Source organism: Coregonus lavaretus, assembly GCF_964263955.1.
Source record: "Coregonus lavaretus genome assembly, chromosome: 39".
Taxonomy (NCBI): Eukaryota; Metazoa; Chordata; class Actinopteri; order Salmoniformes; family Salmonidae; genus Coregonus; species Coregonus lavaretus.
In genome coordinates this window covers 13,007,701-13,035,014 of record NC_140026.1, presented here as the reverse complement: position 1 = coordinate 13,035,014, position 27,314 = coordinate 13,007,701, and the positions used below count along the sequence as shown (strand labels likewise).

At 45.7% G+C, this 27,314-nt stretch overlaps 2 protein-coding genes across 2 annotated transcripts; both read left to right on the top strand.

The window, feature by feature from the left end:
• The first annotated feature begins 418 nt into the window (after positions 1-418).
• Positions 419-7,597, top strand: LOC311112855 (uncharacterized protein). Its single transcript, XM_084155989.1, has 3 exons — positions 419-708; positions 2,485-5,777; positions 5,976-7,597. The coding sequence occupies exons 1-3, from the start codon at positions 633-635 to the stop codon at positions 6,213-6,215; spliced, it is 3,609 nt and encodes a 1,202-aa protein (XP_084012115.1). The 5' UTR covers positions 419-632; the 3' UTR covers positions 6,216-7,597.
• An 8,215-nt stretch (positions 7,598-15,812) lies between these two features.
• LOC311112861 (Y+L amino acid transporter 2-like) lies at positions 15,813-27,314 on the top strand (the record flags this gene model as incomplete). Its single annotated transcript, XM_084155999.1, has 9 exons — positions 15,813-16,317; positions 22,555-22,680; positions 22,957-23,101; positions 24,033-24,156; positions 24,353-24,456; positions 24,687-24,783; positions 25,721-25,870; positions 26,536-26,719; positions 26,985-27,314. 9 exons carry the CDS (start codon positions 15,813-15,815, stop codon positions 27,059-27,061), a joined length of 1,512 nt encoding a protein of 503 aa, XP_084012125.1. The 3' UTR covers positions 27,062-27,314.

Below are 27,314 nucleotides of genomic sequence, written 5' to 3'. Positions count from 1 at the left end.
GTATTTTTTGCTATCACTTAATTTCCCCAAATGTTATGCCAAAAATAATTAATAGTAATCTCGGCAAAACCTCAGAAAGTAAATCAACAAATTCTAGTTGAATGGGTTCAAACAACATGTAACAAGTAAAGTAATATGCTACTTTGATTTATTCATGTGGATTTTAACACCCAGGATGATCTTTGATTGAGAGTTTAGTGATGGCGTGGAGAAAATACGCAAAACACAGAGAAAAGGGAGAACCAGGGAGTCTGTGTTCCGCGCCATTGAAATGCAAATATCAGTGAGGAACAAGAAGAGGTTGTGTGTCTCTGTTTGTGTGTGCCAGCGTAGGGGAGCGGGGGAGGTGTGGCGCAAGTTTTGGACAGCGAGAGAGGCTACTTTAGAAAAACAGCCACACACGCACTCCAGGCAGCCTCATATGACGGTGCATTTATACGGATTTCTACCCCTCTTTGTTTTTCTCCATGCAAGGGACCAACGTTCTATAGCGTTATCTAGATGCAATTTAGAAATTCTAATTTTCCTGAAATGTGAGTTTGGATTCTGGAACGTGAAGCCTACAAGTGCGTAAAGTGGCCAGTGTTATTTATTCGGCGAATGCCCCCCTTCTCTCAGTCTCCTCGTGAATCATGTCACGCCGGAAGCAGAAACGACCCCAGCAGCTAGTTAACTCGGACCAGGGGGGCACGCGGATACTATCGCACGGTGAGAAAAGTTTATTATGGTTATTCTAAGGCATGCGTCTGTTTTTATTTCTAGGATATTTCCCATAGTTATATGAATGAATCAACAAACAAAGTTACAGGTCGGAATTTACAACTATGATGATGATCAATAGGGTTAAACAAGGTAACGTTATAAGATAACCTTGTTTGCAGAAACTGCAGTTAAAATCCTGCTACGAGAGTAGGCTTAAAGTCAAAGTTTGTTTATTTTGTTACATTTTATGTAAATTCCTCCTAAAATGTTACCGTTCACATCTAAAAAGTCATTTTACTCAGGTGACCAATCATCAGCATAACTTGATCTTTGCATTTTGGTTCTTTGTTTGCATATTTTATAATGGCAAAAAGTCATATCCTCTTGCAATAAGTTCGTTTAGTGGATTGCAGTCTGCAATGGGCCCCAGTAGTGGAGTCCGAGTCCCAGGTACTTGAGGGCTGGCCCTGTAAACTTGTCCCTGTGGCCTGGTTGATAACACCCATCTGTGACCATTTTCCTGTGATGTTTAGTCCTCTAGGAAACTAACAGGCTGCTCAGGGCTGACTACTGGAGGTCTTTCATTACTTAGATGACAGTCTCCCTATTCATCAACAATAAGGCTGGATCAGTGGGGGGGAAAGAGAGCTGGAGGGGGTCTTTTTGGTAAATATCGCTCATTCTCTCTGCTTCTATTCTCTTCTTCTCTCCTTGCTTTTGTCCCTCATGTTTCCTTTCCTACTTGTTCTCACCACCTTTCTACCCTCTCAATGCTCACTGAATGCTTCCCTCCCTCTCTACCCCCTCCTGCTCTATTGACTTGGTGTGTAAAATATTTTAGGGGGGGGTGTATGCAGAATGCTTGCACCTTCACTTGCATTTAACATTTTCTACACCTTAGAAAATACTAATAACTTATTAGAAGTTCTACAGATACATTTCCATAGAGATCAACTTGATGTCTGTGAAGAGAACCAAGATAGACTATTTAGCAGCAGCGAGTAGTACAGTCATTCATTCCATCACTATGTCCTTCTGGGAGGGAATAGTTAGTCTTTCCATTGTCCATACTCCCTCCCCCTCCCCCTTCTTTTCTCGCTCTCTCTCTCACTCTGTGCTCAAGATTCTGAAAGAATTTGACCCCAGAGCTCTAAAGGTCAGATGAGCAGACCAATCACAAGCTTCTGGACAGCGCCCAGTACCCTTAGCGTGTCCCGACCTCTGACCCCTGATGTGACGTCAGAGGGGGAAGGGTGAATAGGTAGATGAAAGGAGTGAGGGATGGGTTAAGAGGGGTTATGGGTTGTCTTGAAGATGGCCATTGTCCATTTAAACATGTTGTCATAGCAGCAAGGTGGTCTGCAAGCTTTTGTGTGGGAAGAATACGTTTGGAGAGTTTTGCTCAGGGAAGAGGAAGTAGACAGAAGACAAGATAATATCATGAAGAGGGAACGACTGTGACTCTGTTTGTTTGTAGACTATTAATCAATATCTGCTAATGCATTGCTTTACAGGAGAAGACTGCAACTTTAAGATTGGGATTGAAATATGAAACAATTGTTGTAATCAATGATTACACTTAAAGGTTTGGACTTTTGGACTTAAGTTGACCCCCCACTTCAATTCCATAGAGCATGCAGCCTTGCACCCGGTCTTTCATGATTCTTATAGGGACTTAACATCAACAATGAATTTGATCATGAAACTGAACTTTTCATTTGGTTGAATAGAGTGATGAAAAGGCACTAGTCTTAATCCTTGTTTTTCTCTCTCTGTCCATAGACGACCAGCTGTCAGCAAAGTCACCGTCCACGTCTCTGGGCTCCGAACTGACCTCCTCTGGGTCCTCATCGTCCTCCCCCACCTCCCTCGAAGATCGCCAGCCCCCCCTGGCCCCTCGGCCGTCACCTGGGGGTCTCCACGCACCCTCCCTCCCCAGCGAGAGCTCTTCGCCCCCCCACTGGCCCAGCCACATCGCCCCCTATACCACCTCCCTCCCCAACACCCACTCATCCCTCTCTCCAGACTTCCCTCACCCCTCCTTATCCTCCCAGACCCAATCCCTGCCACTCAACCTCAATCAGACATCGGGCCACACCCTCTCCCATCAGGCCCACTCCCACGCCACTATGACCTCACCACAGATGGGCAGCTCTGCCACCACCACTACCTCCTCCTTGTCCTCCTCCCTCCCTCCCCGCCAGGAGAGCACCAGTCCTGGGCATCAGAACGGCTCCAGCCCCCCGGTGCCGGGGCAAGGCCAGATCCAGGTGCCCCTGACCCTGGCTGTGGTCCTGGAGGAGCTGAGGGTGCTACAGCAGAGGCAGATCCACCAGATGCAGATGACCGAGGAGATCTGTAGGCATGTTCTCCGGCTAGGAGGAGCCATCTATACCCAAGACACCTCCCAGGCTGGTAGTGGAGAGAACCACCAAAGATCCACAGCAGGATCCCCCTCCCCAACACACCATCCCTATTCAGCCCCTGTCCCATCCTCGGCCTCCCCTCTCCTGGCCTGCCTCCCCTCCCTCCTCCCCCAGCTTACTGTCACCAAGCCCAGCCTCTCCTCTCACAGTAATGGGACCAGAGCACCACACTCTACCTCGCCCTCCACCACTTGGAGCTCCTCGATAGCCTCCTCCATGCATCCTCTGTCCCTGGGTCTACCCCCGCGCTATCTCCATGAGAAATCCTCCAACACCTCCCTGTTCGGCCACAGCAACGGGGTCAGCTTCCCCACCCCGCCCCTCCCCACGACCAGCCACTCCCAGGACAACCTGCTGCTGTCCAGTTCCTCCTCGGCCGGGTCCTCATCTGCAGGGCGTCCACAGCATGCCTGTAAGTTTTGTGGTAAGGTCCTGAGCAGCGATTCCTCGCTACAAATCCACCTGCGCTCCCACACGGGGGAGAGGCCATACCTTTGTCCTGTCTGCCTCAGCCGTTTTACCACCCGCGGGAACCTCAAGGCCCACTTCCTGCGCCACCGTGAGCAGAACCCGGAGTTGTCGCTCTCGCTGCTCCCTCCGGCTCTGGAGCAGCCCGCTCCTGTCGCCACCACCGCAGGCCAGAGACGCAGGAAGCGCCGGGCGGAAGATGAGGAGCCACCGTTCGGTGGCGTGAAAGGAATGACAGAAGGAATGGCGCTCAGTTTCCTGTCTGGGGCGTCTCCTCGGCCTTCCCCATCATCTATACCTATGCCACCCAGTATGGACATGGCGCTGTTGTCCACGGCTCACTCCCTGCTACAGCTGAACAGGGCCTCCGCTGCAGCAGCCAGCGCCTCGGGTAGTGTGTTACCTTCATCATCATCATCATCATCATCATCCTCCATGGGTGGCCAGTTCAAAGGGGTGAAGCAGCAGAGGTTTGATGAGAACACCCCTCCACACTCCACCATCCATCCAGGCTCCCCCTACTCCCAGCTGGCCCACTTCCCCAAGATCCTCTTCCCCGGAGGACCCTCGCCCCACCACCTTGCCCTCCTCTGTCCCCCAGGGACCCACACCACTGCCTCCCAGCTCCCCTACCCTCCCTACTCCAAACCCCAGACGTCCTCCCCCTCGTCCTCCTTCACCCAAACCTCCGACACCTCCAAGTTGCAGCGGCTGGTCATGACACTGGAGAAGCAGCACCAGGGAGGGGGCCAGTCGTCCTCCTGCGGCCAAGCAGACGGCTCCTCAAACAGGGACACCCACGGCCATGACCTGACCACCAGCTCCAACGCCTACCGCAGGGAGATGATGGCAGCGCTGGGCCTCAACCCCAACCCTGGGGCCATGGTGAGCAGCAACAGCCAGGGACAGGATCTCCCAGGATCCACCAATCCCGCCCTGGCCCCTAACCAGTGTGGTGTGTGCCTGCGGGTGCTCTCCTGCCCCAGGGCCCTGAGTCTCCACCAGGCCACTCACCTGGGCGAACGCCCCTTCCCCTGTAAGCTGTGTGGACGCTCCTTCTCCACTAAGGGAAGCCTGAGGGCCCACCTCGCCACCCACCGCGCCCGTCCGGCCAACTCCCGCACCCAGAACTCCTGCCCGCTGTGCCCGCGCAAGTTCACCAATGCCCTGGTGCTGCAGCAACACATCCGCATGCACCTGGGTGGTCAGATACCCCCGGGGGGAGAGGGGGAGGAAGGCCCAAATATGCCCCAAGAGGATCCCACTGATCTGAGCCAAATGACCACAGCCTCTCCATCCAAACCCTGCCTTCAAGGCCTCCAACCCATGGCCTTATCAATGACCAGCTCCATCTCTAACCCTAACCTGCTGGTCAGCAGCTTGGACTCAGGAGGGCCAGCGACCAAGGAATCCCATGCAGCTGACCCGAGCCCCCATATAGAGGGAGAGTCTGAACCCTCACCCTCAACAGCCAGCATTAGCCCACCTCTGACCCATAATCCCTCCCCAGAAGACCCCATGCTCCTGGGGCAAAGATCTGAGTCTGACGACGGCCCCGCTGGAGCCTCCATAGAAGACTCGCAAGACTCCCCAGCTGACCTCTCTAACACCAGCCCAAGTAGGCGACCATCCGCGACCAGCTCCCAGCCCGCCTCAGTGGTGAAGGGTGAGGCAGAGGAGAAGGAAAACGTCCCTCTCGCCCTCTGTCCCCCCAGACCAGGTGTGGATACTGATAGCAGTAGGTCAGGAGGGCTCACTAACGGCTCTGGGTCAACCACAGAGAACCAGACCAACTCTCCAGATGGACTCCTCCTCAGCCTTGAATCTGAATCCACCCTGAACTCCCCTGCCACCCTCACCCCATCCCTACCACCCTCACCCCCTCCCCCTAAAGAAGCTCCAGAGCCAGCCCCCCAGGCCTCCAGTATCACCCCACAGGAGCCCAGTCCTGAAGGGGAGGTGGCCCAATCTGAAGGGGAGAGCGAGGGCACAGCACCCAGAGATACCTCATCAGTAATGGGGCTTGAGAGTGAGAAGGAGACCCCTAGCTCCACAGAGGAGAGCGATAGGGCTCCAAAGGTACCAGAGGCCTCCCAGCTAGCCACCCCAGCCTCAACGCCCTCCAAACCCTACTCCTGCACCATGTGTGGGAAGGCATACGCCAGCCGCAGTGGATTAAAGGTAAACATAAGATAAGGATAGATCGTATTAGAACCATACGTTCCTATGGATATACAGAACACTTGACAGAAGCTAAATTGTGATTCTTGAGATTTGGCTATTTCTCATGTTTTATTGTGTTTTCATGCTAGCAAATATATTCTAATTAAAATGATTGATTACTTAACCAATACTATTTTTCTGTGTTTCCATCAACAGGGACACATGAAGACACACCCTGTGTTGACCAACGTCCCCACCGAGACTTCTCCTCCCGCCACCCTGACCAATGACACTGTGGAGGATCCGAGTTCTCTCTCAGCCAATGGGAACACTGGAGAGAAGGATGAAAAGGAACGATTGGCCAAATCTCCTGAGAAACTTGTTACCTTAGAAGATCAGCCAATCACTGCTGGTTCTGGGGAGGAAGCAGAGCAACCTGCGAACACTACTGAGTAAAAAGGCATATGATTGGCTGCTGAATGGTGTCAGTCAATTTTTTATTAAAGGCCCCTGACAAGGGAATGTATTTTCATCATAGAATTATAATTGATTCTATAAAGATTGATTGTTATTCTGTGTAATTTTGCTACTAGTCAGTTCGGTCTATTTTGTCTATAATAGAATGTTAGATTGTTGTGAAGTACTAATTCAGTCGGCATCTCGGCATGGTTACGATACCACTATCTCAAAGAACACGAAGAGGCCTTATTTGATGATATGATGTCACAGAATTATCTTGTAGTGTAATGGCACACAGTGACGTTCGTGTGTTGGATGGTAATAGACTAGATAAGTATGTTTTACAGCTAGTTCTAGTCAAACATATGAATGAAATTCCTCTTTTAATTGTGGAATAGGAATGAGGTGAAGGAGAAAAAGGTGGAATATCACTCTAGGATATATGGTACGAACACTATACCAAAACAGGCCAGTGCAGTAGTGGCAGTTTCTATGTATACTGATCAAAAATATAAACGCAACGTGTAAACTATTGGTCCCATCTTTCATGAGCTGAAATAAAATATCCCAGAAATGTTCCATAAGAACAAAAAGCTAATTTCTAAAAAAAATTGCACAAATTTGTTTACATCCCTGTTAGTGAGCATTTCTCCTTTGCCAAGATAATCCATCTACCTGACAGGTGTTGCATATCAAGAAGCTGATTGAACGGCATGATCATTACACAGGTGCGCGTTGTGCTGGGGACAATAAAAGGCCACTTCAAAATGTGCCATTTTCTCATACAACACAAGGCCACAGATGTCTGAAGTTTTGAGGGAACATGCAATTGACAGGAATGTCCACCAGAGCTGATAATTTAATGTTCATTTCTCTACCATAAGTCGCCTCCAATGTTGTTTTAGAGAATTTGGCAGTATGTCCCGTGTAGCTCAGTTGGTAGAGCATGGTGCTTGCAATGCCAGGGTTGTGGGTTCGTTTCCCACGGGGCGCCAGTATGAAAAATGTATGCACTCACTAACTGTCAGTCGCTCTGGATAAGAGCGTCTGCTAAATGACTAAAATATAATGTCCAACCGGCCTCACAACCACAGACCACGTGTAACCCAGGAACTCCACATCTGGCTTCTTCACCTTCGGGATTGTCTGAGAACAGCCATCTGGACAGCTGATGAAACTGTGGAGTATTTCTGTCTGTAATAAATCTATTTTGTGGGGAAAACAAATTCTAATTGGCTGGGCCTGGCTCCCAAGTGGGTTGGCTTATGCCCAGTCATGTGAAATCCATAGATTAGGGCCTAATTTATTTATTTCAATTGTCTGATTTCCTTATATGAACTGTAACTCAGAAAAATTGTTGCATTTGTGTTTATATTTTTGTTCAGTATATATATTAACCATGGTTACTATTTGTATGTTTATTATTATTTTTACATACTTTTCACTTTTTTAACTGTATTGCTGCTGTACTGTTGTTTCAATGGAGTTGCACTGACTTTGTACATTGCTGTCCATACATCCATTGAAACAGATGATGATAGTGAAAATGCGGATGATACTGACGATGATTGTGTTACACTGACCAGCCCGTATATACAATGTATGTTGGCAATCCTGGTTCCTGCCTTTATGATTGACCATACAGCAGCAACTTTAGACATGAAAAACAATTACCTATATCAGTGATTGTAATCGGTTTATCCACAATTGATTGGTTATCTCTGCACAGGGACATATTGAAGTAGCCTGGAATTCAAACAGATTGTGCTATGTTTCACTGTTGTGAAGTTTGGGTACCGGGCTAGAATAGCTGAATGTGGTGTATAAACCAACTGAACCTCCCAAGGACCAGGATGAATGATGTCTGATAGATTTACCTCATCCCTCCATGTCTCTCTCTCTCTCTCTCTCTCTCTCTCTCTGTCTAACCTCTCTCTCTCTCTCTCTCTCTCTCTCTCTCTGTCTCTCTCTACTTCTAACCTCTCTTTTTCTCCCTCTCTCTCTCTGTCTCTCTCTCTCTCTCTCGCTCTCTCTCTCTCTCTCTCTCTCTCTCTCTCTCTCTCTCTACCTCTCTCTCTCTCTCTGTCTCTCTCTACCTCTAACCTCTCTTTTTCTCCCTCTCTCCTCCTTTTCCCTCTCCTCTACCATCTCTCTCCCTCTCTCCTCCTCTACCATCTCTCTCCCTCTCTCCTCCTCTACCATCTCTCTCCCTCTCTCCTCCTCTACCATCTCTCTCCCTCTCCTCCTCTCTCAAAGCACTTGAGAGTTCAAGTTTTCTGTCCTGCATGAATTGTCTGCACTGTATCCTACATTAGATCAGTTTAGTTGTTGTACTTTTTTTTTTAGCCTTCGTATGGTTTTTCCCAGCCATTGTTTTTGTAGTTATGATGATAACATGTGCTTCCCATTTTTTGATGTAAAGAAAAAATAAAATGATGGTGATGGTGGAAGAAAGTGCTTTTTGGTTGTCAGTGTGTCTGGCTTTGTAAATTGTTTGTCACAGTGTTTCTGTCTCAGCATAGCTGGTCTCAGTCCATTCATTGATCTGTTTAAGTATTCTGCTTGCATGTCAACATGTTCTGTATGTCTGAGTGTACTCTCGCTGTTTGTCTCAGTGCTCTGTGTCTGACTGTCTGCCTCAGTTCCTTTGTCTGGGTGCTATATCTGTCTACTTATTCTGCCTTTTTTTGGCCTCACTTTCTTTTTCTATGTTTCAGTTCCTGTGTTCTGTGGTGTTTGCGTGTGTGTGTGTGTGTGTGTGTGTGTGTGTGTGTGTGATAGGGATAATCAGTGCTTGTGTGATTCAGAGTGCAGCTGTAGAGCCCCCCCCTCACCCCCACATCTTACTCTCTGTCATACTCTCTTTCATACTCGCTCTTTCATTTTCTCTTTCATTTCCCCACTCTCTCTGTCCTCCCCCTCCTAGTGTAATAGTCCGACACACAGGAAGCGCTAATCCTCACACAATGATAGCCCTCATCCCTCCTATGCGACTGTGAGCAGGACAGGGGGCAGCACACACAGAGACCTGGGCTAGCTGTCCCCAAAATGGCTGCCTTAATCCTCCAACCACCTTCCCACTAGCTGGGGCTCCCAAAACCATGACAACCGGTAACCAAGGAGAGGAATTTGGGAGCAGAAAGGGGAAAGAGACAAAGGGCTGAAAGACATGCCATATGTGAGAAGTTTGTCCATGTGTTGGGAGTGAGACAGAGACATCAAAAAAGTGAAGTTAGAAAGTGAGGCAGGGATGATTGTTGGGTGGTTGGGTTTGAGAGGGAAGGAGGAGGGTGTATAGAGTTGCAACGCCAGGGTTGTGGGTTCGTTTCCCACGGGGGTCCAGTATGAAAATGTATGCACTCACTAACTGTAAGTCGCTCTGGATAAGAGCGTCTGCTAAATGACTAAAATGTAAATGTGAAATGTAAATGTAGAGTGATTACAGGTGTGGATTGGGTTAGTGTACTTGATCAACAAGCTGTTGATGGCATACCTAAAGATATTCACCAGATGCTTTATTAGTATCTTCACAGGAACTTCACAGTGTGTTAATGGCGTGCCTTTAATATAATAATTTTATCATCAACGATCCTGAACAATGTGAAGTGTCAAAATCAAATGTTCCAAAACTAATGTTAATTGATTGATTGTCTAGATGATGAAATGGGTCATTTAAATGTACATTTAGAACAAGCTCTGCCAATCAGGAACACTCAACACAAAAGCAAAATACCACAATAAGCATAATTATGTAATGAAGCGCTCAAACCGTTGCCAACGTTGAAGAATTGGACGCGTGAAGCAAATAATGTCCACAGGAGGGGGCTATGTAACGTATTTTGGGATTCCTCATCAATTCCAACTGTGCAATGCAGCGATCTCCTTATGTGTCATAACTCATGAGGGACTCATGAGTCAAGATTGTTGACCATAATATGATATCATCAGTGTTTAAAAGCAACTATTTTATTTATTTATAATATAGCGGTTTCAAACATGCTCACATGGCACATACAATAAGTTAGGATAGTGATTACATTCTAAGTGACTCCGAGTCCTCAACATCCTTTTAATCATTTCTCAGTGATTAATCATACATTCGATTCCCACGCTGCTTCCTTCCGCGCCAGATGATTGACGAGTAAGAATCATCATCAACAACATCAAGGCCTAACATAATAGCCCAAAACTAAAGCAATCACCACCAACAACAGGTAGGATAAAACAAGAACTAAAGGGTCATGTTGATTTGAATTGCCACAAAAGAAAGAATGTGTGAACTTGTGAACGTGATCAGGCCTGTTAATGCATAAATCAATTTCATGGGAAGCAATTAATTTGACAGCGAAACCCATTACCAGAGCCCAGAAAGTGGTATAAAGTTAGTCCATCCCTCTCTCCCTCTCTCCCTCCCGCTATATCCCTCCTCCTCTTCCACCTGTCTCCTTCGTAGCTGTTGGGTCAAAAAACAGAAGTTCATCAGCTGACCAGCCTGTGCACCTTCAGACTCTGACAGGAAGGCGAGCCGGGTGGGTGACGCAAAGTCAGAGCAGAGGACGCGGCATCACGGGCACAAAGGGAAGGGCATCAGTGGAGAGCGCACAACGCGCACAGAGAGCGATAGTGAGTATAACAATGAGGGATGCGCAATTGACATGAACGTTCAATAAAAACCTGCGACTCATAGGCTATAGAGAAGAACTGCAACAGGACCCCCAAGGGAAGGAAGCCAAGTTCACCTATAGCGCATCCGTAGAAGGTAAACCCCCTGAATTAAATATGCATCTAACCTAACATACAGTAACAATGCAGGGTTTTACATTTGTATTATATCTTTCAAATGTAGAGACTGTCGTTTGGCTGTAGTAAGTGTACATTTGACTCTCTGTTCAACATGTGTTTTTCTCTCAGGAGATAGGTCTTTACACTACAGATTAACTTCTAATAGCATTGCTATGTAGCCTTACTAGCCCATGGTCATCAATAAAATGTGCTGTGTCAACTCTGGAGCTTTGCCAGCTCTGCAACGAATAAGCTCTGAGTTGGCAAAATGATTGCTGCCAGCTTGTCATATTCTGAGAGAGAGAAAAAAAGAGAGAGAGTGTGTGATAGTTTAGTTAGAAATATGATACAGCAATCTTGAGTGGTATATGATAGTCAATTTGAGTAGCTTACTTATCTTAGCCTTCTTGGACCTTGTATCTCACTTCCAGTAGCCTTCAATTGAACGCCTCCCGCTCTGCCCTTCGTAATCACGTGCAGAAGGCTATCTACTGTCCTTCGAAATCACTTCTTCTTTTGAACTGAACTCACATGCCAGGGGTATCTAGCTATCTAGATATCTATTTTTTGTTATTTTAGCAGACGCTCTTATCCAGAGCGACTTCCAGTTAGTGAGTGCATACATATTTTATTTATTTTTATATATATTTTTTCATACTGGTCCCCCATGGGAAACGAACCCACAACCCTGGCGTTACAAACGCCATGCTCTACCAACTGAGCTACACTGGACTATCTATCTATATCTATCTATCTATCTATCTATCTATCTATCTATCTATCTATCTATCTATCTATCTATCTATCTATCTATCTATCTATCTATCTATCTATCTATCTATCTATCTATCTATCTATCTATCTATCTATCTATCTATCTATCTATCTATCTATCTATCTATCTATCTATCTATCTGTACTACTTCTCCATCTCTCCCCCACCCACGTCTCACCCCTACTTTTGCAGCGACAATACTGTTCAAATTAAGATCCTACATCTGTAGCCTACCTCTCTACTGTATTCATCTGATCTCACTCTTCCTGATCTTTCTGATCTATCATTGGTTGATGTGATTGGACCTGTGTTCACTTTCTGTGTCAGGATAACACTTTTCTCTTCCTGTGATGTGACTGCCTATGATTGACTTGTTGATGTATTCTGATTGTATTGTGATGGATTTTCTCCAGAGTCACACAGATCTATAGACTAAATGACTCTGATTCTCTCTGTCTCATAGCTGGAAAACGACTTTAACTCAGCTCTTACAACCAATCCTCTCCTCTAACTGACTGATCGACAGCCACCTGGTCTAATCACTGCTCACTCCCCCACATCCCCTCCAATCACCAACCTCTCATTCACTCCCACCTGTTTTATTCTATTGTTTTGTTCTTCTATTGGTACCGGTGTTCTAGTTCTACCGATCAATCTATGTGTCTATCTACTTCATTCTTGTCTTTATTGATACCAGTCTACTGTAGAAGTTTCCTTCCGACCTAGTTGTGTTTTGGTCTTATTCATTATTCTGTGTCGTTTTATTAGCCCCTGTCTTGCTCTACTGGTCAAGCGTTGTTTGTCTAGTCTAGTACTTTGTCAGCATTATTGTTCATTAAAGTGCAGGCCTGTGTTCTATAAAAAAACGTTCAATCAACCCCCTACCCTCCCCTCGATCCCCAAAACAACTTCTTTAAGCTCTTGTACCGGGGAGGGGGGGGGGGGGGGGGGGGGGGGGGATAAACTGTAGACCCTGTGGCCCTGTCCCCTCACTTAGTGTGATGTGTGTGTTGTTTTGTTTAGGTCCTGACTGAGCATGTGTGTGATATACAGTATGGACACTAAGACAGCATGGTGTGATATACAGTATGGACACTAAGACAGCATGGTGTGATATACAGTATGGACACTAAGACAGCATGGTGTGATATACAGTATGGACAATAAGACAGCATGGTGTGATATACAGTATGGACCATAAGACAGCATGGTGTGATATACAGTATGGACACTAAGACAGCATGGTGTGATATACAGTATGGACCATAAGACAGCATGGTGTGATATACAGTATGGACCATAAGACAGCATGGTGTGATATACAGTATGGACACTACGACAGCATGGTGTGATATACAGTATGGACAATAAGACAGCATGGTGTGATATACAGTATGGACACTAAGACAGCATGGTGTGATATACAGTATGGACACTAAGACAGCATGGTGTGATATACAGTATGGACACTAAGACAGCATGGTGTGATATACAGTATGGACAATAAGACAGCATGGTGTGATATACAGTATGGACCATAAGACAGCATGGTGTGATATACAGTATGGACAATAAGACAGCATGGTGTGATATACAGTATGGACCATAAGACAGCAGGTGTGATATACAGTATGGACCATAAGACAGCATGGTGTGATATACAGTATGGACAATAAGACAGCATGGTGTGATATACAGTATGGACCATAAGACAGCATGGTGTGATATACAGTATGGACACTAAGACAGCATGGTGTGATATACAGTATGGACACTAAGACAGCATGGTGTGATATACAGTATGGACACTAAGACAGCATGGTGTGATATACAGTATGGACCATAAGACAGCATGGTGTGATATACAGTATGGACAATAAGACAGCATGGTGTGATATACAGTATGGACCATAAGACAGCATGGTGTGATATACAGTATGGACCATAAGACAGCATGGTGTGATATACAGTATGGACCATAAGACAGCATGGCGTGATATACAGTATGGACCATAAGACAGCATGGTGTGATATACAGTATGGACCATAAGACAGCAGGTGTGATATACAGTATGGACACTAAGACAGCATGGTGTGATATACAGTATGGACACTAAGACAGCATGGTGTGATATACAGTATGGTCAATAAGACAGCATGGTGTGATATACAGTATGGACCATAAGACAGCATGGTGTGATATACAGTATGGACCATAAGACAGCATGGTGTGATATACAGTATGGACACTAAGACAGCATGGTGTGATATACAGTATGGACACTAAGACAGCATGGTGTGATATACAGTATGGACACTAAGACAGCATGGTGTGATATACAGTATGGACACTACGACAGCATGGTGTGATATACAGTATGGACACTACGACAGCATGGTGTGATATACAGTATGGACACTAAGACAGCATGGTGTGATATACAGTATGGACACTAAGACAGCATGGTGTGATATACAGTATGGACAATAAGACAGCATGGTGTGATATACAGTATGGACACTAAGACAGCATGGTGTGATATACAGTATGGACACTAAGACAGCATGGTGTGATATACAGTATGGACACTAAGACAGCATGGTGTGATATACAGTATGGACACTAAGACAGCAGGTGTGATATACAGTATGGACACTAAGACAGCATGGTGTGATATACAGTATGGACACTAAGACAGCATGGTGTGATATACAGTATGGACACTAAGACAGCAGGTGTGATATACAGTATGGACACTAAGACAGCAGGTGTGATATACAGTATGGACACTAAGACAGCATGGTGTGATATACAGTATGGACACTAAGACAGCAGGTGTGATATACAGTATGGACACTAAGACAGCATGGTGTAATATACAGTATGGACACTAAGACAGCAGGTGTGATATACAGTATGGACACTAAGACAGCATCTGTGTAGTCATTCAAACTCTACTATATATGCTGCTGAAGGTAATGAAGTTTGAAAAATGTGACGTTCTGTTCAGCATGCTGCTGATTCCTAGAAGTGTCTCTGTGTGTCTGTGTCTCTCTGTGTGTATGTCTCTATGTGTGTCTGTCTCTCTGTGTGTCTGTCTCTGTGTCTCTGTGTGTCTGTCTCTCTGTGTGTCTGTGTCGCTCTGTATGTCTGTGTCTCTCTGTGTCTGTGTGTCTGTGTCTCTCTGTCTCTCTGTGTCTGTGTCTCTCTGTGTCTCTGTGTCTCTGTGTGTCTCTCTTTGTCTCTGTGTGTCTGTGTCTCTGTGTGTCTGTCTCTCTGTGTCTGTGTCTCTGTGTGTCTGTCTCTCTGTGTGTCTGTGTCTTTGTGTGTCTGTGTCGCTCTGTATCTCTCTGTGTCTGTGTGTCTGTGTGTCTCTCTGTGTCTCTGTGTTTCTGTGTGTCTGTCACACTGTAGAATGCTTACAGTAAATGATAGACTAAATATGACAGTGACAGTCAGTGATAGACTAAATATTACAGTGACAGTCAGTGATAGACTAAATATGACAGTGACAGTCAGTGATAGCCGGTAATGAACGTTACAGTGATGTCAGGCTGTTTACCTTTCTCTCCCACTCTGTCAATACACTCAAGCTTAAAAGGCCATTTACCGAAACCCCTAATGGCTCCCAAATTGCCATCTGTAAAATCCAATCCAATAACCAGCAGTAGTGTGTGTGTGTTATAACATTTGTGTTATTTTGCAATGAGTTAAGTTTAGCCTCATGTTTTTAAAATGTAGCATACAGACCAACATTTATGTAACAAACTGTACGTTTTTTTTATGTTCCAGTTGATGACTGTGCCCATATGGACAGCAGGTTGGTTTCCATGACAACACCCCCACACTCTCTGATAACACTTTTTATGTCTCTCTCCTCCACAGATGTCACCAGAGGGACCCTCATAGCTGGAAAAATTCTACAACTCAGCTTTAACTGACAACCAATCCTCTCCTCTAACTGACTGATTGACAGCCACCTGGTCCAATCACTGCTTACTTCCCCACATCCCCTCCACCCCACACTTCCAGTGCAATGGCATCCTACAGCCCCACCCCCACACAAGAGCCCGCCACCAACGGCGGGTCGCCCTCGCTCAAGTCGGGCGGCTCAGGGGGCGACAACGATTCCATGAAGCTGAAGAAGGAGATCTCTCTCCTGAACGGCGTGTGTCTCATCGTGGGCAACATGATCGGCTCGGGCATCTTCGTCTCGCCTAAAGGCGTTTTAATATACAGCGCCTCCTACGGGCTGTCGCTGGTAGTGTGGACCATCGGCGGTATCTTCTCTGTGTTCGGGGCCCTGTGCTACGCCGAGCTGGGGACCACCATCACCAAGTCAGGGGCCAGTTATGCTTACATCCTGGAGGCCTTCGGAGGGTTCCTGGCCTTCATCAGGCTGTGGACGTCCCTGTTGATCATAGAGCCCACTAGCCAGGCAGTCATAGCCATCACCTTCTCCAACTACATGGTGCAGCCCGTCTTCCCTACCTGCATAGCACCCTATCTGGCTAACCGCATGCTGGCAGCGGCCTGTATATGTGAGTATTTTATAGTCATTGTGTATGGAGGGTTGTTGTTTGTGTGTTACTGTTCCACTGTAGGCCTCTGCTATGGTTAGGGCCCTGAGTTTTTCCTTACCAATGGAAATGATCAGGAAGAACTTTGGGCCTCAACCATAGTATGTGCAAGGACTTTCCATGAAGACAATGATGTGTGTGTGTGTGTGTGTGTGTGTGTGTTCACACTCCCGTGAGTACTGAAGGGTGATGTGGGTGTATGCGCCTCTTTTTGTGGAAAAAGGGCGAACCGAAAGTAAATGACTCACAGCATACCCAAGTCAGCACCTCAGCAACAGAAGGGAACACTAGAAAGGTTGAAAGAGGAACAGAGAGGGGAGGGCAGAGACCACAGACTCCAACACGTGTTTCCTAAATAAAATACAGAAAATAGGGGAAAGGAGAATTTACTCAACTTCAGGATAATTTACCAACATTACAGAACGTCTGTGTGACCAGATAAAACTGCTGGCAATGCTCATGACAATAGAGTACAATAGAGTACAATAACGTACTGTAAATTGATAATTTATAAACCACCAAAGGAGGCAAGGAAGAATAGAGATGAGTAAGGAAATATGTAGAGAGAGGGAAGGAGGGAGTGTTGTCATGGATATTGTTCTAACAGATTAGAAGAAACCTGGACCTCTTAGCACAACCACTAATAGTCATACTATTATTGTGGGTTTAATAGTCATACTATTATTGTGGGTTTGATAGTCATACTATTATTGTGGGTTTGATAGTCATACTATTATTGTGGGTTTGATAGTCATATTATTATTGTGGGTTTGATAGTCATATTATTATTGTGGGGTTGATAGTCATACTATTACTGTGGGTTTGATAGTCATATTATTATTGTGGGTTTGATAGTCATAGTATTATTGTGGGTTTGATAGTCATACTATTATTGTGGGTTTGATAGTCTTATTATTATTGTGGGTTTGATAGTCTTATTATTATTGTGGGTTTGATAGTCTTATTATTATTGTGGGTTTGATAGTCTTATTATTATTGTGGGTTTGATAGTCTTATTATTGTGGGTTTGATAGTCTTATTATTGTGGGTTTGATAGTCTTATTATTATTGTGGGTTTGATAGTCATACTATTATTGTGGGTTTGATAGTCATACTATTATTGTGGGTTTGATAGTCATACTATTATTGTGGGTTTGATAGTCTTATTATTATTGTGGGTTTGATAGTCTTATTATTATTGTGGGTTTGATAGTCTTATTATTATTGTGGGTTTGATAGTCTTATTATTATTGTGGGTTTGATAGTCTTATTATTGTGGGTTTGATAGTCTTATTATTGTGGGTTTGATAGTCTTATTATTATTGTGGGTTTGATAGTCATACTATTATTGTGGGTTTGATAGTCATACTATTATTGTGGGTTTGATAGTCATACTATTATTGTGGGTTTGATAGTCATACTATTATTGTGGGTTTGATAGTCTCATTATTATTGTGGGTTTGATAGTCATACTATTATTGTGGGTTTGATAGTCATACTATTATTGTGGGTTTGATAGTCATATCATTATTGTGGGTTTGATAGTCATATTATTATTGTGGATTTGATAGTCATATTATTATTGTGGATTTGATAGTCTTATTATTATTGTGGGTTTGATAGTCTTATTATTATTGTGAGTTTGATAGTCTTATTATTATTGTGGGGTTGATAGTCTTATTATTATTGTGGGGTTGATAGTCTTATTATTATTGTGGGGTTGATAGTCTTATTATTATTGTGGGGTTGATAGTCTTATTATTATTGTGGGGTTGATAGTCTTATTATTATTGTGGGGTTGATAGTCTTATTATTATTGTGGGGTTGATAGCCATATTATTATTGTGGGGTTGATAGTCATTAGTAAGTACAGTATAAGCCAGAACTGGAACAGACTGATGGAACACATAGAACATGAAAACAACCAGACGAAACCCTGGGTCAAATAGCCGGAAGTCATGGACATATACAGAATACTGCTGCTACTACGCAACCAGATAGAACACTGTTACGAGCCTCATTAAAGGGGATAGTTCTGAGATAAGCATCCTTCAAGTTGCAAAATATCACTCAAGTAATAAATATCACTCATTCATCTAACTACAATCCGGACACACCCATATCCACACCCAGACGTACACACACACACACACATAACACACACACACACACACACACACACACACACACACACACACACACACACACACACACACACACACACACACACACACACACACACACACACACACACACACACACACACACAGATAAGCAATGCTTTAGGGAATGTTAATGTGCTGATAGCTGCTAGGTAAAAAGGTAAAAGTCCTTTCTATTTCAAGACTCTGACCCCAGGCTAATAGCTAATGACAGGTCAGTCAGCATGGCACAGAAGTGAACTATAACCACAGATCTAGGATCAGATTAGTCTACACCCCATCCTAACCATCAAGCGGATGGAAAAACACCTGATCTAGTATCAGTGTTTAGAGGCGTTAGAGGCGACGTCAACATACTCCACAGCATGGCACAGCCCTGAGAAGACCGGAAACACCTCCAGGTAGAAATGAACTATAACCACAGATATAGGATCAGATTACCCTACCATCAACCCTAACCTTGATCCTGTATAAATGGTTAGGAGTTCTCCGTACACCACAGGACAGCGCCCAAACATGGCAGCCGTCAATCTTACCCCTATTTTGATACAGTCTATGGGTTGCATCCCAAATGGCACCCTATTCCTTATGTAGTGCACTACTGTTGACCAGGGCCCAATGGGTAGTGCACTATCTAGGGAATAGGGTGCCATTTGGGATATAATCCATGGTCTCACCACACATCTGGACCAGATCTGGAGTAGCCTAGAGGACCGACCTGATCTACACCCTCCCACCCTTCTAGCCTTTCACTGTCAATACAACCACGCCTAGGACATCTGTGTGGCCCGCTATACTCTGTCAGTTCTCTGTTAGTCCGGATCACTCACTATCTCTGGACCGGTCTGGATGGTGAGATATGTTATGTTTAAGGAGATCCCCTATTGATAAGAGACTGTTATGATCCATGTCTTCATAACTGGGATAAAGTGTTATGATCCTTTAGGTTTGGGGGTGGAAGGGAAACATGCTATTCTGGTAGCTAAGTATTATTCTTATTTCGGGGGAGATTGGTGGACACAGTGTCATGGCCCACTCTTCATTTGGGAGAGGCAGGGAGAGATGGTGACAGTTATGATGATCAATGATATACATAGGCCTTCATCCATCTAGGATTATGATTAGGGTCTTGATATTTGGCCTGGCCATGTGACCGCACCAGGAAAAACGCAGGGCCCTAGTTATGAACCTCTTTTTATGTTGAGAAGGGTGATGTGTGTATGTACTGTATGTGTGTCAATGTATATATTTGTTTTAACATGAACATTCACTTGAGTTGTAGATCTGAACTTGAGTGTTAATCATTTAGGTAAACACTGGATGGTAGATATCATTATGGCTACTTAACATTACAGTAATGCAGGAAAATGTTGTTGAGGAGCATTTTGGGTATACCAGAGGCTTATCAAACATTATGCAGTGTGAGGGATATACTGTATAGATATATAGGCTGTGTCCCAAATGGCAACATATTCCCATTGTAGTGCAATACCTTTGACCAGAGCCCTACAGGTCCTTGTCAAAAGTAGTGTACTACATAGGGAATAGGGTGCCATTTGAGATGCAACCATAGTGAAGAGAGGGATACATTAGTTATTATTCAATCCCAGTGAGTGGGAGGACAGTGGGAGGACAGTGATGACTATCTCAGGTTTCTGAACTTGAAGGAACAAACACTGATAACATTTACATTTTACATTTTACATTTTAGTCATTTAGCAGACGCTCTTATCCAGAGCGACTTACAGTTAGTGAATACATTTTTTTTTTATTTTTTTTTATTTTTTAAATTTTTTTTTTTTTATACTGGCCCCCCGTGGGAATCGAACCCACAACCCTGGCGTTGCAAACGCCATGCTCCATCAACTGAGCTACATCCCTGCCGGCCATTCCCTCCCCTACCCTGGACGACGCTGGGCCAATTGTGCGCCGCCCATGAGTCTCCCGGTCGCGGCCGGCTGCGACAGAGCCTGGATGCGAACCAGGATCTCTAGTAGCACAGTTAGCACTGCGATGCAGTGCCTTAGACCACTGCGCCACTCAGGAGATAAGCACATAGAGAGAGAGAAGACAAACTGGAAAACATGTTTTCAATACTAAGAATGGGGAGCAGTGTATTACAAGGACACAGTTAGAAACTCAGTCTGTATCTGTCAGCCAGCCAGCTAGTTAGTGTGTCAGTCAGCCAGTAAGTCAGTCAGTCAGCTAGACAGTCAGTCAGTCAGCCAGTGAGTCAGTGTGTCAGCCAGCTAGTCAGTATATCAGTCAGTCAGTCAGCTAGACAGTCAGCCAGTCAGTCAGTCAGTCAATCAGCTAGATAGTCAGTCAGCTAGACAGTCAGCTAGTCAGTCAGTCAGTCAGTCAGCTAGACAGTCAGCCAGTCAGCTAGACAGTCAGCCAGTCAGTCAGTCAGTCAGTTAGACAGTCTGTCAGCTAGACAGTCAGTCAGTCAGCCAGTCAGTCAGTCAGCCAGTCAGACAGTCAGTCAGTCAGTCAGTCAGCTAGACAGTCAGTCAGTCAGTCTGCTAGACAGTCAGTCAGTCAGCCAGTCAGTCAGTCAGACAGTCAGCCAGTCAGTCAGTCAGACAGTCAGTCAGTCAGTCAGTCAGCTAGACAGTCAGTCAGTCAGTCTGCTAGACAGTCAGTCAGTCAGCTAGTCAGTCAGTCAGTCAGCATGACAGTCAGTCAGTCAGCTAGTCAGTCAGTCAGCTAGACAGTCAGTCAGTCAGTCAGTCAGTCAGCTAGACAGTCAGTCAGTCAGCCAGTCAGTCAGTCAGTCAGCTAGACAGTCAGTCAGCTAGTCAGTCAGTCAGTCAGCTAGACAGTCAGTCAGTCATTCAGTTAGCTAGACAGTCAGTAAGTCAGTCAGTCAGTCAGTCAGTCAGTCAGTCTGCTAGACAGTCAGTCAGTCAATCAGCTAGTCAGTCAGTCAGTCAGTCAGCTAGACAGTCAGTCTGTCAGCTAGACAGTCAGTCAGCTAGTCAGTCAGTCAGTCAGCTAGACAGTCAGTCAGCTAGTCAGTCAGTCAGTCAGTTACACAGTCAGTCAGTCAGTCAGTCAGCTAGACAATCAGTCAGTCTGTCAGTCAGTTAGACAGTCAGTCAGTCAGTCAGCTAGACAGTCACTCAGTCAGTCTGCTAGACAGTCAGTCAGTCAGTTAGACAGTCAGTCAGTCAGTCAGCTAGACAGTCAGTCAGTCAGCTAGTCAGTCAGTCAGCTAGTCAGTCAGTCAGCTAGACAGTCAGTGAGTCAGTCAGCTAGACAGTCAGTCAGTCAGCTAGACAGTCAGCCAGTCAGTCAGTCAGTCAGCTAGACAGTCAGTCTGTCACTCAGTCAGCTAAACAGTCAGTCAGTCAGTCAGTCAGTCTGCTAGACAGTCAGTCAGCTAGTCAGTCAGTCAGTCAGCTAGTCAGTCAGTCAGTCAGCTAGACAGTCAGTCAGTCAGCTAGACAGTCAGTCAGCTAGTCAGTCAGTCAGTCAGTCAGTCAGTCAGTCAGTCAGCTAGACAGTCAGTCAGTCAGTCAGCTAGACAGTCAGTCAGTCAGTCAGCTAGACAGTCAGTCTGTCAGCTAGACAGTCAGTCAGCTTGACAGTCAGTCAGTCAGCTAGACAGTCAGTCAGCCAGTCAGTCAGTCAGTCAGCTAGACAGTCAGTCAGACAGCTAGACAGGCAGTCAGTCAGTCAGCTAGACAGTGTTAGTCATTTTACTAATCTATAGAGGTCGTTTAATAACCCTTAGCACTCTATCTGTGTACTCCTTTTACCCCACTAGTCTCTTCTTCTGTGTCTGACCTTTTCTCTTTCTCCCTCCGTTCCTCCTACTCCTCTCTGTCTCTGTCTCTATGTGCTGCACTCAGCTCTTGAACCTCTGTGGAAAACAACGGCCTTGACTGCTGCAGTCAGCAGCCTCATTTCCTCCAGCTACGTAGACTGAAACTAGAACACACACACACGTCAGCGTGTGTCTGAGCGTGCGTGTGTGTGTGTGTAGTAACATGTAGATCTAAATGTCTAAATGTTTGTATCTCCTCTCCAGGTTTGCTGACCTTTGTGAACTGTGCCTATGTGAAGTGGGGGACGCGTGTCCAGGACTTCTTCACCTACGCTAAGGTCATCGCACTCATCGCTGTCATCATCACCGGCCTGGTCAAGATAGGACAAGGTACTGATGCTGCCAGGATGGCCCTCACACTCACACGCAATAATATTATCACACATATCGTCCAATTATTCAACCATCCACTCACTGTACTGTACTGTACTGTACATTCACAGAAACAGATATACCCACTGTGAACACTGACACGGTCCTATAGTTATTGTACATAAAATACATATTTATCTGTAGTATTTACATACAGTCATTTATACCAGTTAATGTATGTATTTACGTATGTGTAATAATACAGGATCTTGTGTGTGTGTGCGTGTTCCTCAGGCCAGACGCAGAACTTTGAGGGTATGTTTGAGGGCTCATCCACGGATCCAGGAGACATAGCTCTGGCCCTGTACTCTGCTCTGTTCTCCTACTCCGGCTGGGACACACTCAACTTCGTCACAGAAGAGATCAAAAACCCAGAGAGGTGAAGGGGGGGCAGGGAGGGCCAGGGGAAGGGTACGAGAATGAGAGGTAGTGAAGGAGTAGAGGACGAGTAATAATTAGTATAGTAAATGTAGGCTAAGGGATAAGGAAGGAATAAGAGGATGAGAGGGAAGAGGGAAGAAGGATGAGAGTGTATTAAGGAGAGGGAGAGAGAGGGAGAGGGAGAGGGGGTAGATATATGGAGTGGTTGTGAGTAAGAAGAGAAGGTGTAGTAATAGTGATTGATGAGGCAAGGATGGGAGGTATGGAGTGGGATGACATACGGACTGAATGGGTAGTCAGATGTATTAGGCGGGGGAGGGCGGGGTAGGGCTGGAGGCTCCTCTTCTCCTGGGGAAGTATTTAACTGAGCTCCTTCGCTCTGATTCACACAGCCAAACACTGATCAAATGGAGCAAGACAGACATGTGATTGGATCACAAGCTACTTCCAGTTCTCAGGCAGATTATGTGACAAACACACTCCCACCTCCCCCTCTACCTTCCTCTGCACCTCAACCCCTGCGCCTATCTTACTCTGCTCCTCCACATCCCCCTCCACCTTCCTCTGCTCCCCCACCTTCTTCTGCACCTTCCTCTGCTCCCCCACCTTCCTCTGCTCCTCCACCTTCCTTTGCACCTCCACCTCCCCCTCACCTTCCTCTGCTCTTCCACCTTCCTCTGCACTTCCACCTCCCTCTCACCTTCCTCCACATCCCCCTCCACCTTCCTCTGCTCCTCCACTTCCACCTACCTCTGCTCCTCCACCTTCACCCCACCCTTGCCCAAGAGGGTCAACTCTTGACCTGTTCACTCACGGAGAACCCCAGGATGTATCAGAGCCATTTCACTGCCTTCTGTCTGGGTGTTTATCTTCTTCTAAATCTAAGTGTTTCTCTGTCTCCCCCTGGTGTTTGTTTGTGTGAACTACAGGAACCTGCCCCTGGCCATCGCCATCTCCATGCCCATCGTCACGGTGATCTATATTCTGACCAACGTTGCCTACTACACTGTGCTGCCCATTCCTGCCATCCTGGACAGTGATGCCGTGGCTGTGGTGAGTTCCCTTCAGACAGAAATATACTGTAAATAGAACAGACATTATTCTATGTCATGTAGATTAGGGTAGTCATCACGTCAGATGTATACATTTCTATCTGCATCTCATCCCAATGAGCCCTAAATGACTTTGTTATATGATGTACTGTAAGTGTTCTGATTGGTCTAATATGAGGCCTGTTTTTATCCCCCAGACGTTTGCAGACCAGGTGTTTGGCGTGATGAACTGGACCATCCCTCTAGCGGTGGCTCTCTCCTGCTTCGGAGGACTCAACGCTTCTATTCTGGCTGCCTCCAGGTGAGTTAGAATGACAACGTTCTGATGCCGGCCTTCTTCCTTATCTTCCTCATCATCATCTTCATCAACATCATCGTTATCACTGATAATCTCCTCATTATTGACCATGTGTTCTGACCGGAAAAAACGATGGGCCCTATAGCCTAATTGCCCTACACACGATAACCTGTGTGTGCGTGTGGTTTGTCCATTATCAGTGCTCCAGTGACGTGTGTGTGTGTTTTTTGCAGGCTGTTCTTCGTGGGCTCCAGGGAGGGCCATCTCCCAGACTATCTGTGCATGATCCACGTCACCCGCTACACCCCCATCCCCGCACTGCTCTTCAACGTCAGTCATCTCGCAAAGCCACTGTCTTTGTGTGTGTGTGTGTGTGTGTGTGTGTGTGTGTTTGTGTGTGTGTGTACGTGTGAACTTCTGTCTGTCTGTCTGGAACAATGTACATTTCCATTTTCTTAAGAGTGGTTTTCTTTGTTCAGTGTTGTATTGGTCTCAGTTCTGTGTCAACGTTCTGTTTCTGCATCTACCTAACATTCTTATTTTATTTGGTACTTTTTACCCCTTTTTCTTCCCTATTTCGTGATATCCAATTGGTAGTTACAGTCTTATCCCATCACTGCAACTCCCGTATGGACTCGGGAGAGGCGAAGGTCGAGAGCCATGCGTCCTCCGAAACACGACCCCACCAAGCCGCACTGCTTCTTGACACACTGCTCGCTTAACCCGGAAGCCAGCCGCACCAATGTGTCGGAGGAAACACTGTACAGCTGGCAACTGAAGTCAGCGTGCAGGCGCCCGGCCGCCACAAGGAGTCGCTAGAGCGCGATGGGACAAGGACATCCCAGCCGGCCAAACCTTCCCCTAACCCGGACGATGCTGGGCCAATTGTGCGCCGCCTCATGGGTCTCCTGGTCGCAGCCGGCTGCGACACAGCTTGAGATCGAACCCGGATCTGTAGTGACGCCTCTAGTGCTGCGATGCAGTACCTTAGACTGCTGCACCACTTGGGAGGCCCCTCTACCTAACATTCTGACCCATTGTTTTGTCTGCCCCAGAAATCTGTTCTCAGCATTCTATTATTTTAACCCAGTGTTCTGTCTGCCGCAGAATTCCGTCTGTCTGCAATCTCAGCATTCTCTTTGTCTGTTCGTCCCCATAGTGTTCCGCTATATCTAGTTTCTATGAAATATCGTTTTTGTATAAGGCATGTTGTACATTTTGACATGGTGCCGTTGCTCTAAATATATCTCTCTGCTCTATACTATAGGGTGCCATGGCGCTGGTCTACCTGTGTGTGGAGGACATCTTTAAACTGATCAACTACTACAGCTTCAGCTACTGGTTCTTTGTGGGCCTGTCTATCCTGGGACAGCTGTACCTGCGCTGGAAACAGCCAGACAGAGTCAGACCCCTCAAGGTAGGACAAAGGGAATTCCACAGTAACAGAATTATTTTTTCACTTTTAAATATATGTCAAACAAATACCATAGATTGCAAAGTTAATTAAACCATACAACGCACAAGGACGACTTTTAACAATTCCCACAGAAAATTGTACAAAAACACATTTAGTTGAAGAACAGTGCAGATGCAAAGTTTGGTAACAGATTGATGGCACAAACAGTAATTCTGTTACCAAACTTTGCATCTGCACTGTTCTTCAAGTAAATGTGTTTTTGTAACATTTTCAGTGGAAATTGTTGAAAGTCATCCTTGTGCATAGGGTTATATGGTTTGTTTAACTTCGCAATCAATGTTTTTTATTTTTTGGGACAAACAATTTAAAGTGAAAATACTAAGTCTCAGCATCATTCTGTTACCATGGAATTGCCCCAAACATCCACACGTGGCCTTTAACACCCATAGACCCAACAAAAAAACACTGTAGCCTATAAACACATTCAAAGGCAAAGCTCCATTAGTGTTTTCATGTATGAAGCATTTATACTGTAATTCACAATGCGGGTTTGAATGTATGCTCTCTTTCACTGTTTGACATCAAAACCGGACCCTGTTTCGTATAGTTGTGTATTAACTCTTCTTCCCTATTTCTCTCACCCCCCTCCCTCTCCTCTCTCTCAGCTCAGTCTGTTCTTCCCGATCATCTTCTGTTTCTGCACTGTGTTCCTAGTGGTGGTTCCCATCTACAGTGACACCATCAACTCTCTGATTGGCATCGGCATCGCCCTATCAGGAGTGCCTGTCTACTTCCTGTGTATCTATACTCCCGCCACCAAAAGGCCCATGTGGCTCCGCAGGTTCTTTGGTAAGAATCAGATGAATGTTTGAGTTTAGTATAGGGTTGGAAAAATCTGGTGACTTTCCCAAAATGTCCAGGTTTTCAGGAAATCCTGGGGAATCTTCCAACCAGGATTTCTGGAAAACCAGAGAATTTTGGGGAAATTTCTGGAAATGTGTGACCTTAGTTTGGTATGACATGAGTTGCTTACACTTCTCATGCTATCTCTCGTGTCGCATTGATGTATTTGAAGGGTAGGTCTCTCATCCGCTCTCATCTTCTCCCTCCCTAGCCAACTTTGGTCTGTTGATTCAGAAGGTGTGCTATTCTGTCGTGACCGAGTTGGACGTCATAGACAAGTTGGAGTGAAGATATTAAAACCAACCAACACACTGCTGCCGCCGACAACTGAAGACGCACAAAACTAGAGGCTCAACCACACCCCCTCCTGGCCAGTATCTCCCTCGGCTGCCAATCAGAGGGCTGAGTCAAACGGCAGCCATTCATTAGACCAAATCTCTAGCCCAACCAATCATTGCCATGATATGTTCATTGGACTATGGGGTCGTTTTACAGCCAGGGTGACACTCCAGTTGCCTCTGACATCACAGAGGACATTCCA

Bases quoted from the DNA above. Each gene is read 5' to 3' on its own strand.
- LOC311112855 (XM_084155989.1), top strand. From the start codon at position 633: ATGTCACGCCGGAAGCAGAAACGACCCCAGCAGCTAGTTAACTCGGAC. The intron at 709-2,484 runs GTGAGAAAAGTT...CTCTGTCCATAG, and splicing joins CACGCGGATACTATCGCACG to ACGACCAGCTGTCAGCAAAG. The intron at 5,778-5,975 runs GTAAACATAAGA...TTCCATCAACAG, and splicing joins CCAGCCGCAGTGGATTAAAG to GGACACATGAAGACACACCC.